The sequence below is a fragment of the Macrobrachium rosenbergii genome, chromosome 14, assembly GCF_040412425.1.
Source record: "Macrobrachium rosenbergii isolate ZJJX-2024 chromosome 14, ASM4041242v1, whole genome shotgun sequence".
Taxonomy (NCBI): Eukaryota; Metazoa; Arthropoda; class Malacostraca; order Decapoda; family Palaemonidae; genus Macrobrachium; species Macrobrachium rosenbergii.
Window position 1 is genome coordinate 40,009,771 of NC_089754.1, and position 26,758 is coordinate 40,036,528.

General features: G+C 39.2%; 1 protein-coding gene across 1 annotated transcript in view; it reads right to left on the reverse strand.

The window, feature by feature from the left end:
- LOC136845982 (structural maintenance of chromosomes protein 5-like) overlaps positions 1-26,758 on the reverse strand; it is an 88,822-nt gene that overhangs the window by 16,356 nt on the left and 45,708 nt on the right. The window contains exons 10-18 of the mRNA XM_067116552.1: positions 24,134-24,294; positions 21,611-21,736; positions 19,919-20,124; positions 15,899-16,059; positions 15,333-15,483; positions 8,148-8,264; positions 5,827-5,935; positions 3,092-3,262; positions 1,956-2,072 (exon numbers count right to left, since the gene is read on the reverse strand). Coding sequence (XP_066972653.1) covers positions 1,956-2,072; positions 3,092-3,262; positions 5,827-5,935; positions 8,148-8,264; positions 15,333-15,483; positions 15,899-16,059; positions 19,919-20,124; positions 21,611-21,736; positions 24,134-24,294 — 1,319 coding nt within the window. The remainder of the gene's footprint in view (positions 1-1,955; positions 2,073-3,091; positions 3,263-5,826; positions 5,936-8,147; positions 8,265-15,332; positions 15,484-15,898; positions 16,060-19,918; positions 20,125-21,610; positions 21,737-24,133; positions 24,295-26,758) is intronic.

Below are 26,758 nucleotides of genomic sequence, written 5' to 3' on the forward strand. Positions count from 1 at the left end.
AGCTCACAGGATGTACACTTATCAACTTATATTAAGGTAATAGTTTTCTTTAGCTTTCATTCATCAAATTTCCATTTTTATTTTATTGCTAAATTAATCTAGAATGTGACTATACATTGTAAATTATATCATGTATGCTAAATCTGTAAAACCATAACTTTTAGATACTCAATAACATCCTATTTGTACAAGGTAATTGGAATTTCTCAGGTGGATTCATTCACAGAGATCTGGAAGATAATGTGGACTTCTGGTTGTGGTACTCTGTATCATGACAAAATATCTACTACTTTTCCTTTAAGAACATGATAATTATTGCATCACTAAAGGTGGTAATTTTAATTATTTTAGTTATACAAATTTATATTTGTATTTCAAAATGTTAAAAGTTAGCTGGCTTCAATGGCAGTAAATGTTGTGAAAACTAGGATAGGTTGAACAAATCCAATTAAATCTGCAAAAGTAGACTATGATGTGAGGAGCCTGAGAATTTTGGGCGGGAAAACACAATTCACTGGATGTTACTTGACATATCAACTGTCATACTCCACTGACTCTAACCTTGCAATGGATCATATATACATTACTGTGTTCATCTATTTGAAAGGAAAACTATCCTTTTGCTATCCCAGAATCTGTGCACAAGCTCATCCCTCTCCACCCCTTTTCACACCACAAATCCACCACCTATATTTATAATTCTCTGGCTCCCTCCAAAGGATTTCAGCACTTTGTTTTTCCAGAGTAGCCTAACCTTCTCTATTATTCTTGATAGTCTGGTGGATAAAACAACAAAGAACCCACATCAACCAAATCATCTGCTGTGGTAGTTTTAATGCCCCAGCAGAGTCCACGGCTTGTCTGAAAGCTACAGTTATAGACAGCACAAACAATCACTTGACATTGTCTTTCCAGCTGATCTTCATCAGAATGAGCCTCCCTTTTTGGTAATTTCCTCTACAAGTTCTGATCATTGGACAGCAAGCATACTTTGTGATAAGAAGAAAAGGAGATGGTCTTCCTCTTCTCCATCATTTTCATCATATTGATCATTGTTGTTGTCTTCCTCTTCACAATGCTTTGGTTCTCCACACCAGATGGAAAAGAAGGAAGGGTAAATCTAAAAGTTCTTGTAGGAAGTCTAATTAGTCATCTCAACCCTGGGAGCACAGCCATGACAAAAGAGCTAGACATTGATCATAAAATAGACATTGCTCTCATACTTGCTCCAGTGGATGTAGGAGGAAAACTAATTCCTTATTTCTCTCTCTTCCTGCTCAGTCTTGTGACAGGGTGTGGGAGAGCACCCCTCTCCACCTCATTCCCCAAAGTAGTCACATGGGAGTAAGGGTAGGAACCATGACTATCTAGCGCATGAGAATTTCCAGTCTACCTCACACTGGGAGCTCATTATTTTCCCATAGAATAAATGAATTCTGGTTTCCTTGCCTTGCCTGGTTGTCTTTATACCATTTCCCTAGCTCTTTGCTGATATGTGTGGTACTCATTTTATCATTTGTTATTATTAAAATGACAAATAAATAACAACTGGAGAACATACAAAAGTCCAGAATGGTTCTAAAGGCATAGAATTTCCTTTCATTCTTAACTCAACCACATACAGAATTATTCCGTTAAGTAACCACCATAATTGCTGGTGACCTGCACAAATGCACTAAGACATCTTTTTCTGGTGCAAAACGTGTCTCAGAATAATGGCAACATACAATTATCCTAAGCAAAAGTTATGGTTTTTTTGCAAAAAAAAAAAAAAAAAAAAAAAAAAAAAAAAGATACGTTTCCATTTATTTAACAACAATTATATGATGAATTTGTAAATACAACTAAACTGTAATCCTGTTTGCTACCAATGCCAAGAATTTATCTACAAAAATGGAATGTTCTATAAAATATTGAAATATAATTATGAACATTTATTCATAAGGCCACTGTACCTCACGTGAAATTCCATCATAAGTCTTCACTTGCAACGCACTACACAACCGAGTCAAAAGGTCCTTAGCTTCGTTCCTCGATGCCAACCTTTCTTCTTCTTTAAGCACCCTTTCTTGCTACAAAATAAGAATGAAGCTATTAGCATTACAATAAAAAAAGGTGCAACACTTGAACTTTACTGGCATTCTTCAGATATGATTCATACTAATAAAAGTAGGGCAAGAGCTCAAATACAAATTTAAGCTTACTCCCATCCAACAAATAAGAAAAGTACATACATTGCTATCAATGCACGATAAATCTTTTGAAATTAACTACAGCAATTATCAACAGAGGCTACAAACTATCCTACCCAAGTATTGAAAAAAACAAAATACATTATTCAAAATGATTATATTCTATAAACACAAATCTCTTAACTGATATACAATACACTGACCATAAGTATAAACAAATAACAAACTTTCAATCCTACTTCGTTCAAGGATAATTTCAATTATTCTTGCATATCTAATGGGAATATTATAGTGATGCAAGGCTTTCATAATAATGGTCAATTGATGGTGTTAAACACCTTGCCATAATGAACAAAAGGCATCAGATGGGATTTTTTAAATTCCATAATCTACTGCATAATATGACCCAGCACAAATATTTGATCTTTGCAACTCCAGTCATTTCTTAAACCAGCTTGTTCCTCTAAGCTTTTGATCACTTTCTTTCTCCAGCTTATTAAGAATAGGTTTAATGAATATTTTCATTTCAACCAATGTAGTGCATGGCACTTTGTTACCACATTAAGGTTACCTTTCTTTGGTACCTTGGCTATGCCTTCCAATTCCCAATCATCAGGCTTTGTTTCCTAATTCCATATAGTTTATTAGTATGAGGGTGTCACTTCTGCTTTGGCTGAAATCATCTCTAAATTGCTTCTATCCTGACTTGGTGTTTTCCATCTCCTAAGTTTCTTTATCCTTGCTTCCATTTCACTCATAACCACATTTAGGTCTTCATCAGCTTCTGATTTATTAATCGAAGATCCCCCTCATAACTCTTGTTCATGACCTCTCAAAAACTTCTGAAATCTCAGTTAACTCTGCATAAAGGGCTTTACAGGAATAAAATATGTACATACCTCTAGTGTTTTCAATTTTTCTCCTTTGTGATCAATTATACCCTCCATATGCTTTACATATAGTTCTGTAGATTTCTTGTGGCCTACTGTTTTATAGTATTCTACAAGAGTTGTATCAGTAACATAATCTCCAGCCATCTTCAAACAAGTTAGTCTTGATTTGAACACTTTCTGAAATAAATGACAAGATTTGAATGATTAATGCCTAAAATCTTAGTCCATTTCATAAAAAAAAAAAAAAATGAAAGGTGAGAATTACACAAACTCTATATCAACAATAATACGAGAAAGGCAAAATGCTGTAAAGAAAAACTGGAAAAAACATTAATACATTTAGTTCTGATTACAAATGGCATCCTGCCCAAATTGTCTTTGAGTGAAATTCTCATGCAATTCTTATGCAAGTTGGAAGAGATGTATATAGTTTGTACAGTATATAGCACATGTTAGTCTGTTAGCCTTAGCATATTGCATATAAAATACTTAAACCATTTCATATATACAATAATAATAATAATAATAATAATAATAATAATAATAGTACCGTAGTAACAATAATAATAAGGTGAAACTTCTATTTTCTTCTTGCTATATACTCTTATATATTTTTACAATTGAACAATTCCTTGGATGACCTAGATATGTATGCTTTCCCTCTGTTCAGCCTCTTAACCAGGTTACTGCCAAATTCAAAACCTCCAGTCACACAAGGAAGATAATGATCAGACCTCTCTGGTCATGGCAGGGTTGATTCATGAATCTTCTGTTATTAATCGACAGTCCCTGGAGTCTTCCCAACTGGACGAGTCTACTCAAGCGGCCTCACTCCAAAATCAGTGGCCAAGACTTTTTATAGGCTACTGCTGCAGCCATCATCCAATCCTATTTAACCTCAACCACCAAACAGCACCAGTGAAAGATTCTCCAATTAGTGTTGTGAAATCTGCTTTAATCTGGTTATCTCCATTATTTTCCTAACAGGTGATTTCATCCTACTCACATCATCGATAAAGGCATTGAGTTTTGGGGATAACACGTTACAGAGCAGTCCACTCTCAAGTCCTGGAGCTGCAAGATAACAAAAAGACTGCTACCTAACACCTGAAGAAACTTACCCATTATCATGAAAATAAAAGAGCTTGCAGTGCCATCCAGTCTTCTAAGTGGGATATCACGCTAGTTTTTAAAGTTACCAAAATGCCATATAAACCTCTGCAGGAGCCGTCTTTTCAAGAGCTTATTGTGAAGACAGTTTTCTTTTTTGGATATACTTCCTCCATATATCAGTGAACAGAAGGCTCTGTCAAGTAGGTGACATGACAAGAGGGTGGACATCTGTTGGACTGCTGTTTACTCCCAACTTCATGGCGATGACCTAGAAAGCTGGTTTGTATGGAACAGCAGCACAGTTTGCAATGCATACCCTACTGTTAGCAACAATTAATGCATCAAATCTTCCACTCTGTCCTATTAAAGCTATTTGCCATTATTTGATGAGGATGCAACTTCTTGAAAAAGTGATAATCTTATGCTCCTGAGCACGCCCTGGTAAAGAGAGCAGATTTCCAATAACAGTATCTTGTCAGTTAACGAAAACCTCTGCTAATGTATCAAAAGATGAAGAACGTTGATATTTCTGCTACTTTGAAAGTATGGACTTGCTGATGTCATTCTACATCTATAAACTTTTACTATTGGCATGCATAAAGAGAAACATTTTCATTCAGGGCCACTGGCTGCAGCATGTCAGGTTGTACTAGCAGTGCAACCTTTATTTTCTTTCTCTTCTTGATCCATCTTTTCTTAACCTCATGCATCTACAAGAGATGTAGCCTTTCAAAGGTTTACAGCACCTGTTTCACTTTAATAGTTAGTTGATGTCTGCTATTTCACCACTTTACAATGTACAAATCCCTTGTTTGGTTTTTAGTATTCTTGAGCCATCATATTCTTGTAAACATTAGAGAGACTTCCAAGTCCTACACCTCCCTCCTGCATTATGGTTCAAGCTACAATATAACTGATGGGGATATGATGCAACAATGAGTTATAAAAACTTTAAATTAACTCTCATACAAATCAATCAGTAATATATGGAGGGTCCACTTCCAGTTTCCTCATTTTTCCTATTTCACATCCTGTATACACCATCATGAGGGTATTTGTCTAACAACAGGTCCACAGGATGTATGTATGAATAACTGTTCTTCTTGTCTGGATGACAGAGGTCAGAGTGTCTAAGGTCAACTCTACACCAAGAATGAGACCACAATATGGTCATGGCTTTGTAGAATGAAACTAGTTTCATATTTCAAAACTAATTTGTTTTGCAAATTTCTATGAAAGTAATAATATATTTTAAGATGAATTTCTTTAATTAGCTTTACTTTGATGTCAAGGATACTGTACATTCATACCTTTCCTTCATATTTTGTGTGACACGTGTCTAGAATAAAATACAATAAAGAGGAAAGAAAATGAGTTTATGTTCCAATAAACAAGACAGTTAATAAAAAATGGATCAATCAAAAATGATTTTATGCTCCAATAAGCAAGACAATTAATAAAAATCAATCAATCAATTATACATGGTATTCCTCATGGCCATTTCAGACAACCTATCATAGTGACATGAGCACCTTCACCTAATTTTTATTGGCTTTATACTTAACACTTTCATTCTCCCCTAGTACATATAAATAACGTAACTTTAAACAAACACTTATTGCACTTACTAATAACTTAGCCTGCATCTTTGTTTCCTCTTCAGTTTCGTTAAATTTCTGAATTTCACACTTCTTGACTTGAGCACGTTTTAAAGTGATCCTTTTCTGCAGTTGGATTCTGAAAAATTCAGACTATGACAAAATGGTTCTTCAAAGGAGTAATGAGATATATTGAGGAAAACAACTTTACGAGAACTACAATATAGCATAGCTGCAATAAAGATGCAAAACTATAGCATAACATTAACAAAAGATGATGATTTACCTTTAAAAAAAGGTAGATGCATCCTGTATATATATAGTAAATAAAAAATCCTGAGTTTTTCTAAGTGGTATTAATCTTTGGTTTGGAGGGTTTTTCTTATGGCCGTATGTTGAAGTTAGCAAACCTACATATAATGAAGGTGACTGTGTTAAGTGGATGTGAATCAATGGAATAATGGAACTGAAACAAGAGACCACACTTAGTCAAATATATGGATACACAACTAACTTTAGATTCATCTCCTATTAAAGGACTTGGGATACGCAAGGGAGCATCTAAATATTCTCCAAGCAAATCTAAATAGATTAAATGTAGTGAAGTATCCTTGTCCTTACACAGTGGTCTAGTGACTCTTTAGACTACTACAGAGATGCAAGTGAGTGACTTACCTACCAGAAAATGATTTAATACTACAGAGATGCAAGTGAGTGACTTACCTACCAGAAAATGATTTAATACTATCTTGTTTGAAGCACTATAGAGATGCAAATGACTGACTGAACTGCTAGAAAATTATTTAATCCTAAAAGTTTTTATAAATCATCTTTAACCTCCATTTACTGTTATCGTTAGAGCCAATCACCTTACCAAGAACAGATATTCGTAACCATTCCTCCAATCTGGATGGTGCATAATCTGAACAATGGCTGACTGATCACCAGACTGATTGAGAGTTACACGGTGTCACATTATCTAGGTCACTGACATATGAAAACAAAAAACAAAAAATTCAGAAAAATCTGAAATCATGCAATAGACAAACTACTGCATCATACAGTAATTTAGAAAATAATATAATCGAAGAGAAATACATAAAAAATGTTTGATTCATAAAATCAAATTAATATCAAATTGTTTGACCAGACCACTTGACTTGTATAGTATATCCTCTCCTAAATTTCTGGCCGAACTACAATGTGTGTGGCCGAACTATAATGTGTATCACTAATATCTAAATTCCCATTGCCTTCGCATTACATCATGGTTACAGGGATGTTACTACAAAGGTAAATTCTTTAATATTGTTAGGACCTGCTTGTTGTAGGTGGCACTACCGGCATTACAATCAGCTGCTGCAAAAGCCAGGTTTGCTGGGCCAAAGTTTTCTACTGATATAATGTAGTACCACTGATATTATTATTATATGATGACATTGATGGTACATCTATTTTTACATTATCAATGGTGCATATTACTATGTTACTATAAATCTCTACAATAAGTAGATTTGCCAAACATGAGTTCCAGCAGGAAATAACTGCAGTGGGCTGCAAGAGACGTACTGTACAACAAATGTTAGGCAAGCATTTTTACTTGTTTACCCCTCAGTAGTAGAGGTTCACATTTTAAATTCAGCATACAAGTCGACCCATGGTTCTGGAGAGATATTTTTAGGCTTCAAATGTCAACTTGTATGCCAGTATATATGGTTATAATTACTACTCTTACCTTATCTACTTTTTATTCAATTTTTTATATTCTAGGTGAAATAAATGGAATCCATTCATATCTGGGGCCCTGAAACCATCGATGTAGACAGCAAGGGATATATAGTAAGATTTGTGTTAAAATCAGTTTGCTTTATGATACTTTCCTTTATGATTGGTCAAGGAAGACTGCAATCCAATCATACAGCCAGAACCAATCATTAACAATACCACAGGCAATACATATTTAAATTACTCTACTGTACTGAATAGGTAGTTCCTAGATTCATGACCGTTCAAACTCTACAGAATACATACAATGTGCAGTTTCCTGAATCTAGGTACTACTTTGCAATTTGGAAACTTGCACTTCCATATCCAATCAACTGTTGTCAATTTAATCTGTAGTGCAAAAGTTTGTAACTGTATAAGAACACAACAAATTTGTTAAAGATTGAGAAGACAGACTCGTATGTTTACAAGCAGCATATGTTGTCTTGCTCCTATCTTTTCTCTATGATCCAAGCTATTCAACAAACATTTCTTCTATTCTCTTATGGTTTATCATCAGTCAATGTCACAAAACTAGTCTAAACCTGCCCATAATATTTCAACGAAAAAGAAATAAAATTACTAACCGTTCCTGTTCACGGCACAAGAGAACCTGCTTGTTATTTCTCCAGGTTTCCAATTTAGAACTTAGAGATTTCTCCTCAATTTTCAGTTCTTCAATCTTTTTTTCAATAGCAACAATCCTGAAAAATTCAACACAATCAAAATGGATATCACAGGTCTGTACTGACTATTCATTCAAAAAATTGAAAAGAGTCTGCTAAAATACTTCTCTGTTACCTAGAAACAGATTCTGGAATACAGTGAGTATATTTTTAATTAAAACATCGTATTCAACCAGACTAAAAATGCATTTATAGGCAAGAGTACCACATAAACCACAGGGCAATTCACAACTATGTTCTTTCACTGCGCATAATGAAGAGTTGTGTCTAAAAGAAACATTTTGCTAAGGAGTAATAGTCAGAGAAAAAATAAAACTTCCTACAAAAGAAAGTCCTGCGGTGTTACTAGAATTACAAGATTGTCATTGCTCACTTCATCATATTATGGAATAAAAATAAAATCACTGGCCGAGTCTCTGCTTGTGGAAGAAGGGAAAAAGAGCAGACTAAGTCTCCCAACAACTACAGAGATATATATATAATCTAATATACAAGTTTCACTATGCACTGCCTACAAACATGGATATTCTTAAACATTTTGTGGACCCAGAAAGTGTATTGATCAGTTGCTCATTCAAGATCCACAGCAGTGTTTGCATGCACCTGTAAAATGGAGCTAGTAAAAAAAAAAAAAACTCTTAACCTGTAAAATGGAGCTAGTAAAAACATATCATATTTAGAATTCCAGTTAGTGAGTTGGGATTTCAAACAACTACAGTACATTAATAAAAAAAAAAGTTGTTTCCCTATTTTTCCAGACAAAAGCATTATGATAGTCACTACCACTTTCCCCTCTTAAACTGTTGGTTCAAAGATGAACTCACTGTGCATAAAACATAAGCAACTTTATTTTCTACAAAGATGGCCTATCAACTATACAGTGCTCTACATACACTATTCCTTTAATGGAATATACAGTATATCAAGGGATTTCCATTCCAGTACCTCTTACACTTCACTATTCAGCAGTTTTCAGGACTTTCTCCAGTATACTATATATAAAATAACACCTTATATTGGGCATAGCCAGGCCACCATAATTTATAGCCTAAGGAATGGTAAGCATAGTTGTCCCTTGAAATTTAAGGGAGTTAGAGGCCAAAGTCCACCTCAGATTTGAAAATATTTGAATAACTTCAAGATTTTCAAATTTGAGGGGGACTGGGGGCCCTTAACTCCCTTAAATTTCAAGGGACAACTTGCTTACCTTTGGCTATAAATTCTGGTGGCCTAGCCTTACCTAATATAAGGTGTTATTTTACATACAGTAATACAGACACGTGAACTTTTCATTGGAACCTAACTAATTAGCATATGCGATTTTTTCAAAGACAGGTAACATTTTGAAATCAAGAAATCCTGCAGAAATATTTAAGCTTAATTTTTTATGTAATTTATACGTTTTTATGCTTGTATGTGTAAAATCTGTATGAAAAATGTATTATTTTTATTTCTGTACATGCATAAATACGATACAAAGGTAATTATAGCACATATATTTAGTATACTTTTACATGATGTGATACCCATCTGCAAAGTTTACTGCACTTTTCAAAGATGATAGCCCTGCAGAAATGACAAATTTTTAATTAATTTGTATTTTTCATAACTAACAAACATGACGCCAGCTGGAAACTGATAAAAAAATAATATATAATTGTATATACAAGGAATTGGTATGAACAAATGACAAATTTTTTATTAACTTGTATTTTTCATAACTAAAAAACCTGTGGTCTTAACATTTAACGCCCACCTCTAGCCACCCCTCTGTCAGGAGTTTCTGGGAAAAGTTGATTCAGGATGGAATGGCTTCTCCAATTTTGTCACAGCTTAGGCATTGTGGTAAATTTGGAAAAGTTAGATCTCATTCCCAGTCAAAGAATTCTATACATGGGAATGATCGTAGACACAGCAGCATCAAAAGTCTTTCCATTGGAACAGAGGATCGAGAAGTTCAGAATTCTTTGACTGGGAATGAGATCTAACTTTTCCAAATTTACCACAATGCCTAAGCTGTGACAAAATTGGAGAAGCCATTCCATCCTGAATCAACTTTTCCCAGAAACTCCTTAAGACCAGCCAGTCGTCGAGGTATCTTAGAAGTCTGATCCCCTGAGCATGAGCCAATGTCAATACCAGTGTGAACACTCTTGTGAACACCTGAGGAGCTGTTGTCAACCTGAAGCACAGCACCTTGAACTGGAACACCAACTCTTCAAGACTAAAATGATGAAACTTCCAGGGTGAAGGATGAATAGGAGTCTGGAAGTATGCATCCTTCAAGTCTATGGTCAGCATGTAGTCACTGTCCCTGACGACTGCCAAGACTGTCCGTGGAGCTTTCATTCTGAACCTTGTCTTCCTGATGAAAAGGTTAACACTGAAAATCTATGACTGTCCTCATCGCCATTGGCCTTGGGGACCAGGAAGATTCGGCTGTAGAACCCCGGAGAAGGATCCTTTACTTGCTCTATCGCTCCTTTCTCCATCATCTTCTTTACTTCTTGGAGGCTAGGTGTTTTTGAGATCCTTGATCGTAGGTCAGGGGAAGGAGAGGGTGATCTGAGAGAGGAGGGGTGAAGTCGAATGGGAGTAGATATCCTACCTGATGAACATCTACTACCCATGGCTCTGCCCCAAATCTCTGCCACATAGCCCAATGGCTTGTCAGGCATCCTGCCACTGGTGGCAAGAAGTGGAAGGGGTGCCCACTCTACTGCCTCCCACCTCTGCCTCTGCCCCTATTGCCTCTTCTTCTTGGAGAACAATTCTGAAAGGGTTGTTGTTGGGGGGTTTCTTCGCTGACGAAGCAGGCTGAGGAGCTTTATTTATAGGCGCTGGCCTTACCGTCTTTTTGGGAGGATGTTACTGAACCTGTTTTGTAACACTGGTTCATGAAGCAGTCGTAGATTTACACACTGCTTGCTGTACCAATCTGTCATTAGTATCAGTTCTCTGTCTGTCAACAGCTGACTCCAGTCTATCCTAAGTTCCTCATTGGGCGAGTCGGTAACGTTGTCAGCTAGCACTCGCCAGGCCCGAGTTCGAGTCTCCGGCCGGCTAATGAAGAATTAGAGGAATTTATTTCTGGTGACAGAAATTCATTTCTCACTATAATGTGGTTCGGATTCCACAATAAGCTGTAGGTCCCGTTGCTAGGTAACCAATTGGTTCTTAGCCACGTAAAATAAGTCTAATCCTTTGGGCCAGCCCTAGGAGAGCTGTTAATCAGCTCAGTGGTCTGGTAAAACTAAGGTATACTTAACTTAGTCTATCCTTAGGGAGAACTGCAACTGCAAAATATCACCATTCCTTAATGATAAAGAATCAACATCAACATACCAAGCTATCTTGGTGAGAGCTGCATCTTTTCTCATCAGCATGATATTGGCCCACACATTGGCACTCAGATACGTCAGATATGAGATGGCCTTTGAACCAGACTGTAGCAACCTGATATAAGCTGCATCACTGACCGAGCCTCTTGTAGTAGCCGATGATGAAATTTTTGCCACTGCTGTCGATCATAAGTTGAGCCAAGAGGCCGTCTGGAAGACAGAAGCAGCCGTAGACTCCAATGCAGTGGCTTCATGAAATGTAAGGGAGGGGCACTCCATCCTCACCTGATCCTGAGTCAATCCCAGCTTCAACCTGACAACATCCGGGTTAACCTGTCTACCCAGTAGAGGTACCACTGGAGTGGCATAATATCTTCCATGATGAGGAAGAGGAGCTGGGAGAAACTTGAACAATCTGTTCGACTGCAGACAGTTATCCAAAATCAGCGAGTTCACATGATGAAGGACTGAGTCTGCATGGCTCGAGCAGGGCAACTCAAAGGAAGTTTTTGAGTCCTTTTTCGGACCCACAAGGGCTTCTATCCCTGTAGGAGCGATTGCAGAAGGAGTTTCAGTCCTCTTAGAAAGATTATTGAACTGACCAATAAGATCAATAACCCCAGTACAAGAAGAAAGAAATTCCTGTTTCCCTGAATCTTCCACCTCCTGTGTGGGATGAGCACCTGAAGAGGAAGGCAGGCGAAGACCTTGAACACTCGCTCTAGAAACAGAAGAACCTTTCTCGCACGACGGACATGAATCATCCCACGGCCTGGGCATGGCAAGCTCACGGCCTTGGAACAGAGTATGATGGCCGAGGTCTCTGCCACCGGATCTTGAACATTCTGGTGAAGAATCACGGTCATGCCTACCCAGACATCGTCAGTTGTGAAACTCAGGAAAGGAATCACAAGCAACTCTGGGTGACCAAGACCTGGAGCGAGAGCACAGCAACCAATCACAGTCCCTAATGCCTACAGGAAGTCCACCCGAACGGACGTTAGCTGGAAGATCTGGTACACGAGACTTCTTGATTGGAGCCTTGTTGTCCTTCCTCTGAACCTTCACAGGAAGGACTGGGGACAGGGCCACTTCATAAAGCTTCCTTTTTAAGAGTAGTCCTTGCAGGTTAGCAGCAGGTGGACAAGAGGTATCATCTATTGACGTCCACACGTCTCCTGATGATACCCCTAAGTGTCCCACTGCAGAAGAATCATGACGGTGGGCAATGCCCATAGGATTGCAATCCTTCCCTATACCAGACTTCCTATGATGCTGAACGTCCATGGGAGAGTGAAGGCCATGTGTCGATGTCAACACGGGGACTACAGTAGTGGAGACATGATCATCCGTAACAATCGTAGCCCACGATGATCAACATCAATAGTAGAGCCATGGTCATGGTCCGATGCTGGGATGTGACTGTCCTGACTTGAAGAAGAATAAGGAATGATCCTTCTTTCCTTGGCTCTAAGACCAGAAACGAAGTCCATAATCCTCCACCGCTTGACAGGCGGGCGTACAGGAGAAGCAGACAAAGATGACGGCAATGATGACGATGATGATGATGAAAGAGAGTCACGTCTCTTCTTAAACGCACGACTGCACTTCTCTTCAATGCTCTCCATCATTGCGTGAACGAGAGAATCCGCAGTCGGAACAGCTGATGATGTTATGGGGGGCTGGTTGTGATGTCAGCATAGCAGATGAAGTGTATGGTGACGTCATAGAGGGTGCCTGTTCTGACATCACTAGGGCAGATGAATCATGTGAGGAGGCTGTTGGTAACCCTGTAAGAAGGACAAGAGTTGACCCACAATGATGCAAGGTTGGTATCATAGGCATCCCACTAGATGTTGCAGAACATGACCCCATATAGTGGAGACCTGGGGGGTCGGAACCAGGATGCAGGAACGCATGAAGTAGGACAAAAGACCCTCTAAGGTTGGTATGCCTGAGAGGGCTAATGATGCCCAAACACTTGATGTCTCCTGTGTTTCCGAAACTGGAACATCAGATATACAATCTCCCGAACCCGCTCCCAAAACTTCCAAAGACGAATCAATGGGAGAAAAGGAAGGGGAATAACCATCAATTGAAGATGAAGCAATTGAAAGAGATCTAGCCAATGAAGAGGCAGAATCATGAGGAGTTTGGCCAGTCAATGAGGCAGAAGGGGTACCATCCAAAGATGGCTCCTTCAACTTCCTCTTACGCTGACCCTTCTTGGTGAACCTCTTCCATTGCTAAGGAGACCAATAATAACATTCTGAACAAGGATTAACTTCACTACATACATCTGCTCTGCACCTACTGCAAGTACTCATGGGGGGTAGGAAACGCGAACACGGATAGCCTCTAACACCACGGCATTTCCTCTGAGTCTTGCGAGAGCCAGAACTGGAGCTTGCAGAAGGGTTTTGGGATTCCATGATACCCACAACTCTCTCACAAACAAACAAGCCTGTACACTAAAACACAGAAGGGAAAAACATGGGCAAAGAAAAGACCAGCTTTAGGGGTGAGAGAATGAACAAGATGTCCTCACTTAAAAGTGGTAGTAGAATAACCAAGGCGTCAAGAGATCAAGCTTGGAAAATTTGTATTTATATTTTTGAACATAAATACGATACAAAGGCAGCACAGTTACTGTATTATGCCCATTCGAAGTCTTTGTCACTAGGACCACACACCTCCTCGAGATGAGGTTGTTCAGTCACGCTGGTCTGATAAAATGAATTCATTAACATACTAAAACATATCAGTGACATAACTAAGAGTTGCATTAGTGTCTTTCTGTGAAAATTACTATGTTAACCTAGGAGAAAAGTGCTGGTGCAATCTGTAATACATGCAATTACAGCACGTACAGTTAGTGCACTTTTACAAGATGTGGTACCCATTCACAAAATTACTAGACTTTTCAAAGATATTTGTTTAATTTTTTTATGCATTTTATAAGTTTTCATGCTTTTAAGTATCAGTACGGAAAATTACTATTACAGTCCAATATTTTGAATGTGCCTATGTATTTCTCTCTCTCTCTCTCTCTCTCTCTCTCTCTCTCTCTCTCTCTCTCTCTCTCTCTCTCTCTCTCTCTCTCTCTCTCTCTCTCTCTCTCGCTCGTAGTTAGAGCTCACACATATTTTACAACTCATTATTTCTCTGTACGTCTTTACCTATAGATTACATAATTTTGAATTGATTGAATTTTACCTTTACCCTTTACGAACATTACATAGGTTTTCTTTATCTTACTGAATTGTGTACAGATTAAGTTTACCTTATGACGCAAAGAAAATGTCTTACTCTGTGAGTGAAAAAGAAAATGGCATCTCATGAATTAGGAGTAACATTAGTATACATACGTACCTACTGTAAATGAGCTAGTGTGGCAAATACAGTACCCATTACGATACTGTACTCTATTTTCGTGTCAACCATTTATTTCTTTTTTAAGGGTAATGAATTAAGCTAACTTTTGAATGAAATTACATAAACTTCAATTTCATTTAAAAGTTAGCTTAATACTTTGGGAGCATGATTAGGGTCATACTTAGTGTTTAAACTCTAGAAATAAGCATTTATTAGCAGTTTTAGTGACCATACCAAACTTACATGAATCCTTGACTTGCACAAGGGGATCTGGAACCTATCCTTGCGTAAGTTCAAGGTATTACTGTATGTATGGGCAAGAGAAGATAAAGAGTGAGAAAAAACAAGGCATAAGAAGTAGAATTTTTACCTTTCCTGGCATTTTATGATCTCTTGCTTACAATTATCGATGAGCCGATGGTCATAAATAATTTTTAGTAATGATCCTTCTCGCACAGATGAACTTTCCGTAATGGGCTCATTATCATAGCGTGAACGACTACGAAATACCCTTAATTTACCTGAAAGACAAACATACAGGTTATGAGATTCAATTCTCTACAATAAAATTGTTAAAAAATTAATAAATTTTAAATGTAATTTGTATTTTTCCTATGATACTAATGTACACTTTCATAAATGGAGTTAAGCGTGCCTTACACGAGTAACCCCTTTTATGAAAGCGTAGGTTTGTATTCCTGTTGGAACAAACTTAATTCTTTTGCATACAGTCCGATGCTGTGAATACCAAACCAAAATATGTTTGATGGAATATTGAAAATCTAATAGCAATACATATTAACAAAATATCTATTTCTACTGTAACACAAAATAAAAACACACCACAGAGAGAGAGAGAGAGAGAGAGAGAGAGAGAGAGAGAGAGAGAGAGAGAGAGAGAGAGAGAGAGAGAGAGAGAGAGAGAGAGAGACTTACCCATGAAAAAGAGAGATACGTTATCTGGCAAAGCATTATATTCTATATTTTCTTTTCTTGCTATAGGTATGTTATGAATGGTGTAAGTTTTGTGCAAATAAGAAAGCACAGCAGGTGGTGCATCTATTACATCTGACATGTAAGTATCAAATCCCAACTTCCTGAAAAAGGTGAAAGAAAATATTAACTAGAGTACCCTCAAACAATATTAACTAAAGTACCCTCAAACAAACACACAACAAAATTCTTTAGTCAAAGTTTATATAAAATTAAGCAAATAGTATAGATAGTCCTCCATTTTTAATGGAGTTACATTCTGTAAAACCATTCACAGGTCACAGGCACTGTAACTAAAAAATAACAATGCTGTAATAGTAATAATGTGTAAACCATATATGTTACCTAACATAATACTGGATTCTATTAAGTTTTACTGTTTTAAATTTGATCAAGTTAAAATACTTGAACAGAATGCTAAAGATTTATTACAGACAATAAAATCAATAAATGAATATGACCAGGCCCTTTTCCCACAACCTTTTTATAAACAAAATGACAAGTTTTGGAAGTAATTTGTATTTTTCCTAACATACAAACCTGAGGTCTTTACATAGGAATTAACTTCAGCACAAGCTGGAGAAGGCTATTCTACACCACAAGGTTGTCCGGTAGCTGCACAACCAGTGGGAGGGGCAAGGGGTACCCTCACCAACTCCTATTGCTGAGGTATGCATCCACTTGCCCAATAGGCCAGGTATCAGAATGAGGGGAGGCTAGAGGTGGGCAATGTATGTAAAGACCTCAGGTTTGTATGTTAGGAAAAATACAAATTACTCTCAAAATCTGTCATTTATTCCTACATGAATACAAACCATCGGTTTGTACTGTTTGGTGGGAGGATCTGAGTAGACTTCCTAACCAGGACTTTTCCTGGTGGTGTAATGTCGAGCAAAGGAAGCAGTCCCATGCCTCTGATCAGGGGAACAAAAGTGTGCTCGACTGCCCCCAGGAGGTTGAAGGGACAGGTGAGAGGGACCTAGCACCCTTTGTGGACCTGCCAGAGTCCGAAGTCTCATACGGAGAGAGAGGCTGTGAACAACTGTCAATCCGTGGTGACAATCAATGCAGAGGTCTAGGAGAGCTCCCTTCTTGTGGAAGTGAACGGGGGTTGTCCCTGGGAGAGTGCACCCGCCCCCACGAATATGTGTGGAAGCTATCCTGAGGAGAGAAAATCTGCTCACACGAATGCAAGTGGGAACTGTCCCCATGAGAACAATCGCACTCTCGGGCGAGAGCGTGGGCTGTCCCAGCAATGTGCTGGACCCTTCTTCGAGGCTGAGGTCTTTAAGCATGAAGAAGAGTAAATGAGGGACCTCTTCCATGCTCTGTCTGGCATGCAAACTCTAGGGTCGGCATTGCTGACTTGGGGCCCGATCCTCCGATCATCCATGGAGCAGCTCGTGAAAGCACGTCCTGGTTCGGAGATTCAGGGGTGGGGGCAGTGCTTGCACGGTGCATACCTGCACTCTCTCAATGAGCTGCATCCCGGTCCAGGGACCCTGGAGCTGCGTGGGTCCTATTAGAACCTGGGCACAAGAACCTTCAGCGGCACAGGTCGAGGAAACCCATGTCCGCAGATCGTCCAGGGTACAGGAGTGTGCTACAGATTACGTTGCTACATGGGGGTCTATGATGGGGATGAGTCCCCAGGTCAGAACCTTGGAGCCCTGCACAGAAGAAGGTTCTTTACCAGACATGATGGGCATCTGTTGTCTGAAGGTTCTTTACCAGACATGATGGGCATCTGTTGTCTGGTATCCATGTCTTAGGTGTCGGTATACGTGGGGATCCACATACACGGACTTGGCTCGTGGAAGCTACGTCATGGGTAGCCTGAGCACGTGGTGCTTCCGCGCCTCGATGTCCGGGGATGTCTGAGAAGCAGGTTCCTTGTCCGGGGACAGGGGAGCCGTAGAGAGATCCTCGTGCTTCTTCCTTAGAAGAAAACATGTCGTGAAAGGGCCAGAGGGCCTTCTTACAGTCTAGAGCAACCACCTTTTCTCTCTTCAGATCTGTCAGCATAACAGGACCCATAGAAGGAGAAGGGGAGGAGGCGAAAGCCGGTGGAGAAGATGATGCTGCAGATGATGATGAAGGTGAACGGGGTCTCTTCTTTGACGTCCTCTTGCGGTCATGTTTGTACCTCTTCATCAATTTATCCAGGAGAAGGTCCTTGGATCCTTAGTGTCGGGAGACCCTGGAGGGCGCATCGATGTTGTTGGGACAGGATGACTAACTGAAGGCGCGTTGACAGTAGCCATGGTGACCTTAGATCCTGTAACGGAAACCGTAGTTCCAGTTACTGAAGCATTAGAGACGGGAGGCAGATTGGAGGCACTTAGGTGCACAATCAAGCCCTGCACTGAGGGTTACCTGGGAAAACCTAAGGATGGCCAGGGATTCCTAAGATCTTAAAGAGTCTTCCCGATCTCTCCCAGACCTGAAAAAGATGGGTTATCAGGGACTGCCTCCCTTTGCCCAGGGGGAGAATGCTCCCGCTGAGCACACAGAGAAAGTCCTCGAGAGATCGTGATCGGCTTCTGCCCCTCACACGAACCACCCTTTATTGAAGAAATGGGAACGTGGAGGGATGACCTCCCCCCTAGAAGAGGTGGCAGTGAAAGGGAGCCGCATGGAAAGAGACAAGGAGCTACCCAGCGTCCTCGGAGGAGAATATCCCTCCGAGGACAGGGGGGCAGCCCTCTTAGATTTCCTCTTTCCAGCAATCCTTGTCCACTGTTCTGGGGACCAAATGCAGTGCTCACCACAAGGATCAACCATAGAGCACACACATTTGTGGCATTTCATGCAAACGGTGTGCGGGTCTACTTCAAAGGGTGAGAGACAGCAGTTACATCACCTCTTTCCAACACCCGGGCAAAAGAGGGGTCTAGGCTTAGATGATTGTTGGGTTTGCATGATAAACCAACAATATAAGAACAGATATCACAATACACACAAAAGCACAACAACAAGGAAGGAAAAACCAGGATGAAGTGCAGGAGAAAACAACCGGCACACACTCCGGCAGAGGAAGAGGTAGAGATGCGTCCGCTCTGGATGAAGGCTATAAGGCAAGTAGATGCACAACTCAGCAACGGGAGGTGGTGAGGGTACCCCTCGCCCCTCCCACCTGTAGTGCAACTACCGGACAAACTTGTGTAGAATAGTCTGCTCCAGCTTGTGCTGAAGGCAATTTCTACATGAACCCCAATGGTTTATATTCGTGTAGGTATAATCTCCTTATTCACCAGCTTTTAATGAAAACATTGTAAGAGTTACATCAAAAATCAGGAATCAAAATCTTACAAGTCCTTTCTTCAATTAACTAATCTGTTCATGAATGGACTGGTAGTCCAATAGTATCATTTAATATCATCATCTATATGAGAACCTTTAATCACTATACAGTATACTTATGTCTCTGTATATGTTCATCATTGTGGAAAACAAGAATGATGTGTCTATATATGTTCATCAATGTGGAAAACAAGAATATAAATACAAAATTTTAGAAACAAAACAAATAGCCAAAATTTTGTCAGAATATCCATTTTCAATTAATCTATAAAATTTTTAAAATCTGTAATTTAGTAAACAAAAATCTAAGCTTTATTATGAGTAAAGACCAATACTTTGGGCCAGCCCTGAGAAAGCTAAATAAGTTTGCTCAGCGGTCTGGTTAAACTTCTTAATATTAATATTACTGGCTATACATACTTAAAGAACAGCAAATATATAATGCAGATGCAACACAGGTAAGGCAAGGAACTCTCCTTAACTAGGGGATGTTTTACATAGTGGGTAAACTCTACTCTGTTTCATTTCTAAGCTGGAATCAACAGGTGGATCATCCTTTTATACCATTATGGGATAAGAAAAATAAGAATTCTGTGCATTGTATGGTGCCAATAACTCGCAATAATAAAAAGCTCAAAACATGCGTATGTCCTCTCTCACCTTATTGCATTCAATGGAAAAGGTGGCCTGTACACTGACAAATCAGTAGGGACTGAATGTATAATATTGACTCTCAATTTCAATCTGTCCATCATTGACTTGAATTTATTCATTTCGTCCTTATCTTCAAAAACAAAGGCTATTAAATCACTGAGGCTGATGGTACTTTCTACAAAATCAGCAAATGCTGAATCTCTTAAGTTTATCTGAAAGATAAAAAAATTAACAATATAATACAATACTAAAATAGTTTTAACAAAATCTGTGGTACACTGATATGATATTTTTGAGACCTACAAATTAAGTAATCAGTTTACTGAACTAATCAGTCTCCTATATACTTTACGCTTTTGTCTAACAGACAGATCTGTACTCTTATTATTGTTGTCCGTGTCATTTCTTCTTTTTAGCAAGAACCCCATTTTCAAGTAACTGTCATTATGTTCTCTTGGTATCCAGATGCTCTGATTTAGCTGTCTTTCTCAAGTTCTTTTAAGATGAATTAAGTTTAAAATGAAATTAGTTATCCTGTAGAGCTGTTGAATATTAGTTCTCATAGCAACAATGAAACAACACTGGAGATTTCAGAAATACTGTTTTTAGGATTATTTTTGGACTGGATTTTTCATGGATCAAGCATCCTCTGAACATCAACAGTGAATATCCTCTTGTTATTCGCACATCTGATAACCACTGCCAAGTGATGCAATTCAAACTGAAAATTATTGCAAAAAATTACCAAAAAATACTTTTAACAATGAAATCTCAGTAGATTCTGCAATTAAAACTTGAGCATTAACTCCACAAACATTCTGCACTCGTAAGCATCTGATAGCAAAAGGCAGGAGGGCTGTTTTATTTTTATTTTTTTTGTAACTACCATACTGTACAGCTTCTAATGTTGCCATACTGTACAGCCTCTAATGTTGTTAAGAACATTTAGGGACATGAATTATATTTAAAAATGATAAGTGGGATCATGATGGAGTGGAGTGGAATGGTATGGTATGGTATGGTATGGTATGGAATGGAATGGAATATAGAGTTTATGCCAAAGACCAAGCACTGGGACCTATGAAGTCATTCAACGCTGGAAAGGAAACTGAGAGTAGGTAGCTTTGAAAGGATAACAGGAGGAAAACCTTGTAGTCGCACAATGAAATAATTGTTAGGAGAGGGTGGATAGCAAGATGGAAGAAAGATAATATGAATGGAGGTACAGTAAAATGAAAGGAAGGGGTTGCAGCTAGGGACTGAAGGGAAGCTGCAAAGAACCTTTAGTAATGCCTACAGTGCACCCCATGAGGTGCACTGATGGCACTAACCCCCTACGGGGTATATAGGATCATTATAAATTTACTACGTTATTTTTGAGATTCTAATTTAAGACAAAAGGTTTAACACTAGAGTGAGCACCTGATAAAACTGGTATGTTCTACTTAATCTTATAAAATGCAAAATGTTTGTTCCTTACCATATTGTACACTGGGTGTAATTTCTAAAATAATAAAAAAAATAAAAAAAAAAAAAAAAAAAAACCATGAAAAAGGGACATCTTATGCACTCCTGTATATGCCATAATAAATCCTCGTAAAAAATTTGAAACTCCAGTGATACGAAATTTTAATGATATACAACATACAGATCTTGTGTTTATCTAAAATTAGCAAAACATACAGTATTAAAACTTACCAATATGCAAATAGGCATGTAAAATGGAGAAGAAAACATGTTTTCATTATCCTTAAGCCATTTTGCTGCTTTGAAGGCATCAACATTCTTCTGTCGCAGAAGTTCAAATCGCTGTTGTGTTACATCCTGTATTGGCAAAAAGTTATACAAAATTAGGAGTTCCCTCACTTTTCCACACCAGAATAAAAAAATAGTTAGTGGACTATACCATAATACCACTACTAATACAACTTTAGAATTAGACACACCCCTAAACACAGGTTTTTAGTACACACTATAAATCAACTTCCAAGGGGAAGAAATCAAAATTCACACATATAAAAACAAAAGGCTTCTACATCGCCAGATCCCATCTGGGAGAGCTTAATAGTTTTCCTGTGTACCTGACTTTGAAATTGTTAAACTCTGAAAGATCTAAACATCATACTTCAAAATACCTTTGCATGGGCAGAGCTGGAGGGCCAATACTGATAGCCACTTTTGTCTTTCTTTAGAGAGAGAGATAAAAATCCATTACAGTTGGGATACAAGGATATAGTAGCAGAGAATGGACCAACCACAGAATAATTTCTACTTGGTGTGATATAACAGAGCTCTGAAAACTACATTACTCTTGCAACCTTCTCAGAATGGGACATTTCCTACCCATACCAAAGAAAGGAGCTCTCTAGAGTTCGGGTTCAAAGGATCATGGATATATGTCTCTCCAAGGTCCAGCGATGTTACAAAGTACCATTTTTTTGGATTGATTGATGGGCTGAAACTATAGTCTTTCCAGCAAAGGTCTAACTGAGAAATCGATCCTGAGAACAAATTCAATAATGGGACACCAGACCCCTGTCGATTTCTAGGAAATAAAGAAACATCTGTAGAAATAATGGAACAGCTAGTCATTTCTATTGCTCCCTTTCCTGTCATTGGTCTTAGATCATCTATTGTTTGAACCTCGTTTAAATCACCTTTGTATAGGTTATAATCCAAAGGAATCAAACCAACCGAGTGTTTCTGTAAGGGAGGGTTGATAATCTTCTTGAACAACCCAAATTTTTACGGATTTTGCTTCCAATCCCTACAACAACTTCCAATTCTTTGAATATAAAATAGAATATAGAATTTAAGCCAAAGGCCAAGCATTGGGACCTATGAGGTCATTCACTGCTGAAACAGAAATTGACATTAAAGGTTTGAAAGGGGTAACAGGAGGAAAAACTTTTCAGTTGCACTATGAATCAATTGTTAGGAGAGGGTGGAAAGTAAGATGAAAGAAAGGGAATATGAATGGAGGGACAGTAAAAGGAATTAAAGGGTTGCAGCTGGGGGCCAAAGGCACCCTGCAAAGAACCTTAAGTAATGCCTACAGTGCACAACACGAGGTGCACTGACAGCACTACCTCCCTACAGGGGAACACTTAGAATATGGAAGAATCTGAGGCTGTGGGAAAGAAGCCTCATATTATCTTTCCCCTAAAACAAAGTACACCGTCACGTTTTCTCTGTCTCCTTCCTTGAAAAGGAGACTGTGGACTGCACTACTAAGGCTTCATTGGGGTTTGGGAGCTCTCAAAATTTCAGTTGTCCTCTGCCATGGGGTGAAAGATGAGCAACTCTTGTACCTTAAGGACAAGTGACTCTGATTATAAAAACATCTGAGCCACATGACCTTGGAAGGTGAACTAATTGATACCGTATCATTTAAGTAGCTAAAAAAGTTAAGTATACCTTAGTTTTACCAGACCACTGAGCTGATTAACAGCTCTCCTAGGGCTGGCCCAAAGATTAGACTTATTTTACGTGGCTAAGAACCAATTGGTTACTTAGCAACATGACCTACAGCTTATTGTGGAATCCCAACCACATTATAGCGAGAAATGAATTTGTCACCAGAAATAAATTCCTCTAACTCTTCATCAGCCGGCCACGGGAATTGAACTCCGGCCCATCGAGTGACAGTCTGAAGCTCAACCGAGTCGGCCAACAAAGGGCTATTTAAGTAGCTGGTATCCTTTGAAAGATATTTTATATTTGTGACCGTATGCTTCCTTTTCCTTCCCAGATGTATAAACTATGTTGAATATTTTCATTTTTGCTATACAAGCAGTCCCCGGTTATCGGTGAGGGTTCCGTTCTGACAGCGTGACGATAACCGAAAATTGGCAATTTTCGGCACTTATTGGTGCCGAAAATCGCCGATTTTCAGTTATCGGCGCCTCTGCTAGGTATGCATCAGCACCGATAAGCGGAAATTGGCAATTTTCAGTGCCAAAAATTGCTGATTTTCGTCACTAGGCAAGCCCTATTAGAGGTTCCTGCCTGTAGGTTGTAAAGCACTGCTTTCTGCCTTCAAACTGTCATCAGTTCCTTTTAGTCTTTTCTCACATAGCTGTCCGGCTTCCTTGTCATCCTCCAATTATCACTTCTCAAATTTTGAGCCAGCCCTCTGGGGTCAGAAATGATTCAGAGATCTGTTTCAACTACTGTACAATACTAAGACAATATCCTCAACAAAATACACTACAAAATTACCTGAGCAGCTTCTATTTGAGTCTGATGATTTTTTATCCGCCTTTTAGTGTCTTGATTTTCTGCGATTAATTCGTCTATTTCATTGCAAATATCTGCTAGCTTAGCAGACCCAGAAGAAACATCCTGAGTTAGTGCCTGCATCTTTCTACGGATCTCTTCTTCTGTAAAGAAAAATTTGTGTATGTTTACTTGCAAAAATATAAAGATGAACACAAACTGACAAATATTAATAATTATTCTCCAAAAAACTACCCTAATCATGTAATTTTTTATTTTTTAGAAAACTGAAACATGGAATTACAAGAGGATATGAAGGGTCCTCAAAAATCCTTCACCATTTACCAGTTTCAGAATGCAACTAGCTTCTGGGCCAGAAGCACTGGAGTATGTGGAGCAATAGAGGGCTGACTGAGAATAGGAGAGAGATTATGTTCAGGAGTAGAAGGAAGAGCTAGGCTAGAATCAGTCTTAGGTTTAGGGGAAGAATCCTTACTTACAGAGGCCCTACTTTCGGCTCAAATGGCCGCCTTTCTAGTCCTATTTTTATCAAGTCTATTCAGATGGGATTTGAGCACCTTCCATTTACAGTCATCCCAGTCCTTGCACTCCGAACATGTATTCTCTCTCGAACACTCTTGCCCCCTACACTTAGTACATTTGGAATGTGCATCATAACAAATCTTATTAAGTCTACTTTTACGGCCCTCACTACAGTAACAACAACTGGAAGTGCTAGAATCCAATGTAATTACAGAAGAAAGAATCTAATGCAAAGAGTGTAGTAAAAAAATGAAACAGTTTGACAAACAAAAGTAATTACTTCCTGAATTCGGCAAGCAAGCATGAACCGGCGAATTATGCAGGGTTGCAGAGTGCAACATGCTGTCGGCAGCAGGGCATAAAATAGAATAATGCAGCTGGCAGTAAGTCGCTCCTACGCTCCTGTTGCAGTGGGCGGGGCCTGTCACCCCCTGCTTTGCAACCGATGCATTGCAACAAAATTTTTAAATTAGGATGCCATGCAAGCATAATCAATAGCCAAGTAATTACTTGGTATGTTACTTATACAAAAATAGAGTTTAATTTATATACACAACTTTCATGACTCATTCTTGGGCAGCCAGGGGACACAATGTATTAATGAAAATTAGCAAGTTTACCCATTTCTGTATCATATCTTTCAGAAGCTGCTAAGTAATACCACCATCATCAATATGCATTACTCCTAATTTGAATGGTGAATTTGATGGTGTAGTTCAAGGAACTACACTGCTGGAACATGCAACGGACTGCTTCGACCTCATCCTCGTCTTCTGCCTGCACGAAGATATCATCTATATATCTGGCATATTTGCAGGGTTTCCCTATATGAAAGAAGACCCTCTCCTCCACTGTGCCCATGTAGAAGTTCGCAAAAAAGAACAACCAAAGGCGAGCCCATCGCGACACCATCCTTCTGTCTGAACATCTGGCCCTTGTGGGTGGAGAAGGGGCCTTCTTCATACATATCTTGAGGGGAGCCTGCAGAGATGCTTCTGGGATGCTCAATTGGGGTGCTGTGGGGTCCCAGTAGATGCAGTCCATGATGGTTTTGATGGTCTTGTCTACAGGCACGTTCATAAATAGGGATTCTATGCCCAAGGAGGCGATGGTTCCTGTCCGTGGGGAGTCTCGAATCTCTTCTAAAAACTCCACTGAAGAGCTCAAGCTGTATCGGTTTGGCACATAGGGCATCAGAATCTGGTTGAGGGGCTTGGCTAGTCCATATGTGGGGGCAGGCATCTGGCTAATGATAGGATGGAGTGGATTCCCATTCTTGTAAGTCTTTACATTTCCATACAAATATTCCAGGCTTTAGTCTCTGATGATGGGCGGGAGGTGTACTGTATTGGTCGCTGCATTAACACCACTGATGATGTCACTGGCTTCTTTCTTTATGCCATTGGTAGGGAGAGACGCTCGAACTTGGTGTTGTCAGACAAGATTGCATCCAGCTTCTGATGGTATTCCGCTGTGTTGATGGGAACGAAGGCTGTCTTGTCTGCACGGCGCACAGTGATGTCTTCTCTTTGTCGCAGCTTCCTGGCAGCCTCCTTCATTTCACAAGAAAGGATACCAATCTTATAGGTAACGAATTCCGTGAGGGCTTCAGGAAGCAGGAGGGACTGCAGGGAGTCAATGGTCTGAATGAGGTTATGGTTCTCAAACTGCTGTATGGAACTGAGCAACAACTCAACCTCTAGGCGCTTCTCTAGGGGTTTCGGCTTAACGATGGCATGGTAGTTAAGTCCTAACCACAACAGTTCATCTTCGTTGGGAGTAGGCTCATAGTCAGTGAGATTAATATATCCTGTGGTCTGCTGCGGCATCCGGAGCTTATCCCCACTGAAAGAAATGAGCTTCCGTGTGATGTCCCGCAGACATCTTATCCTATCCTTTTCTTTAAGGTGGACGCGGCATGCCTCGCTGCTCTCGGGTATCTCAGGTCTTGGATTGTTATGTCATTATCTTGTTGGTCGTCTCCTTCATCAGGATGGTCCTCTCCTTCGTAGACACCAGGATGGTCTGCTACCTAGTTACCTCCTACAAAGCTGTCATCAATTCCTGGGATGCTCAGAGTACTGT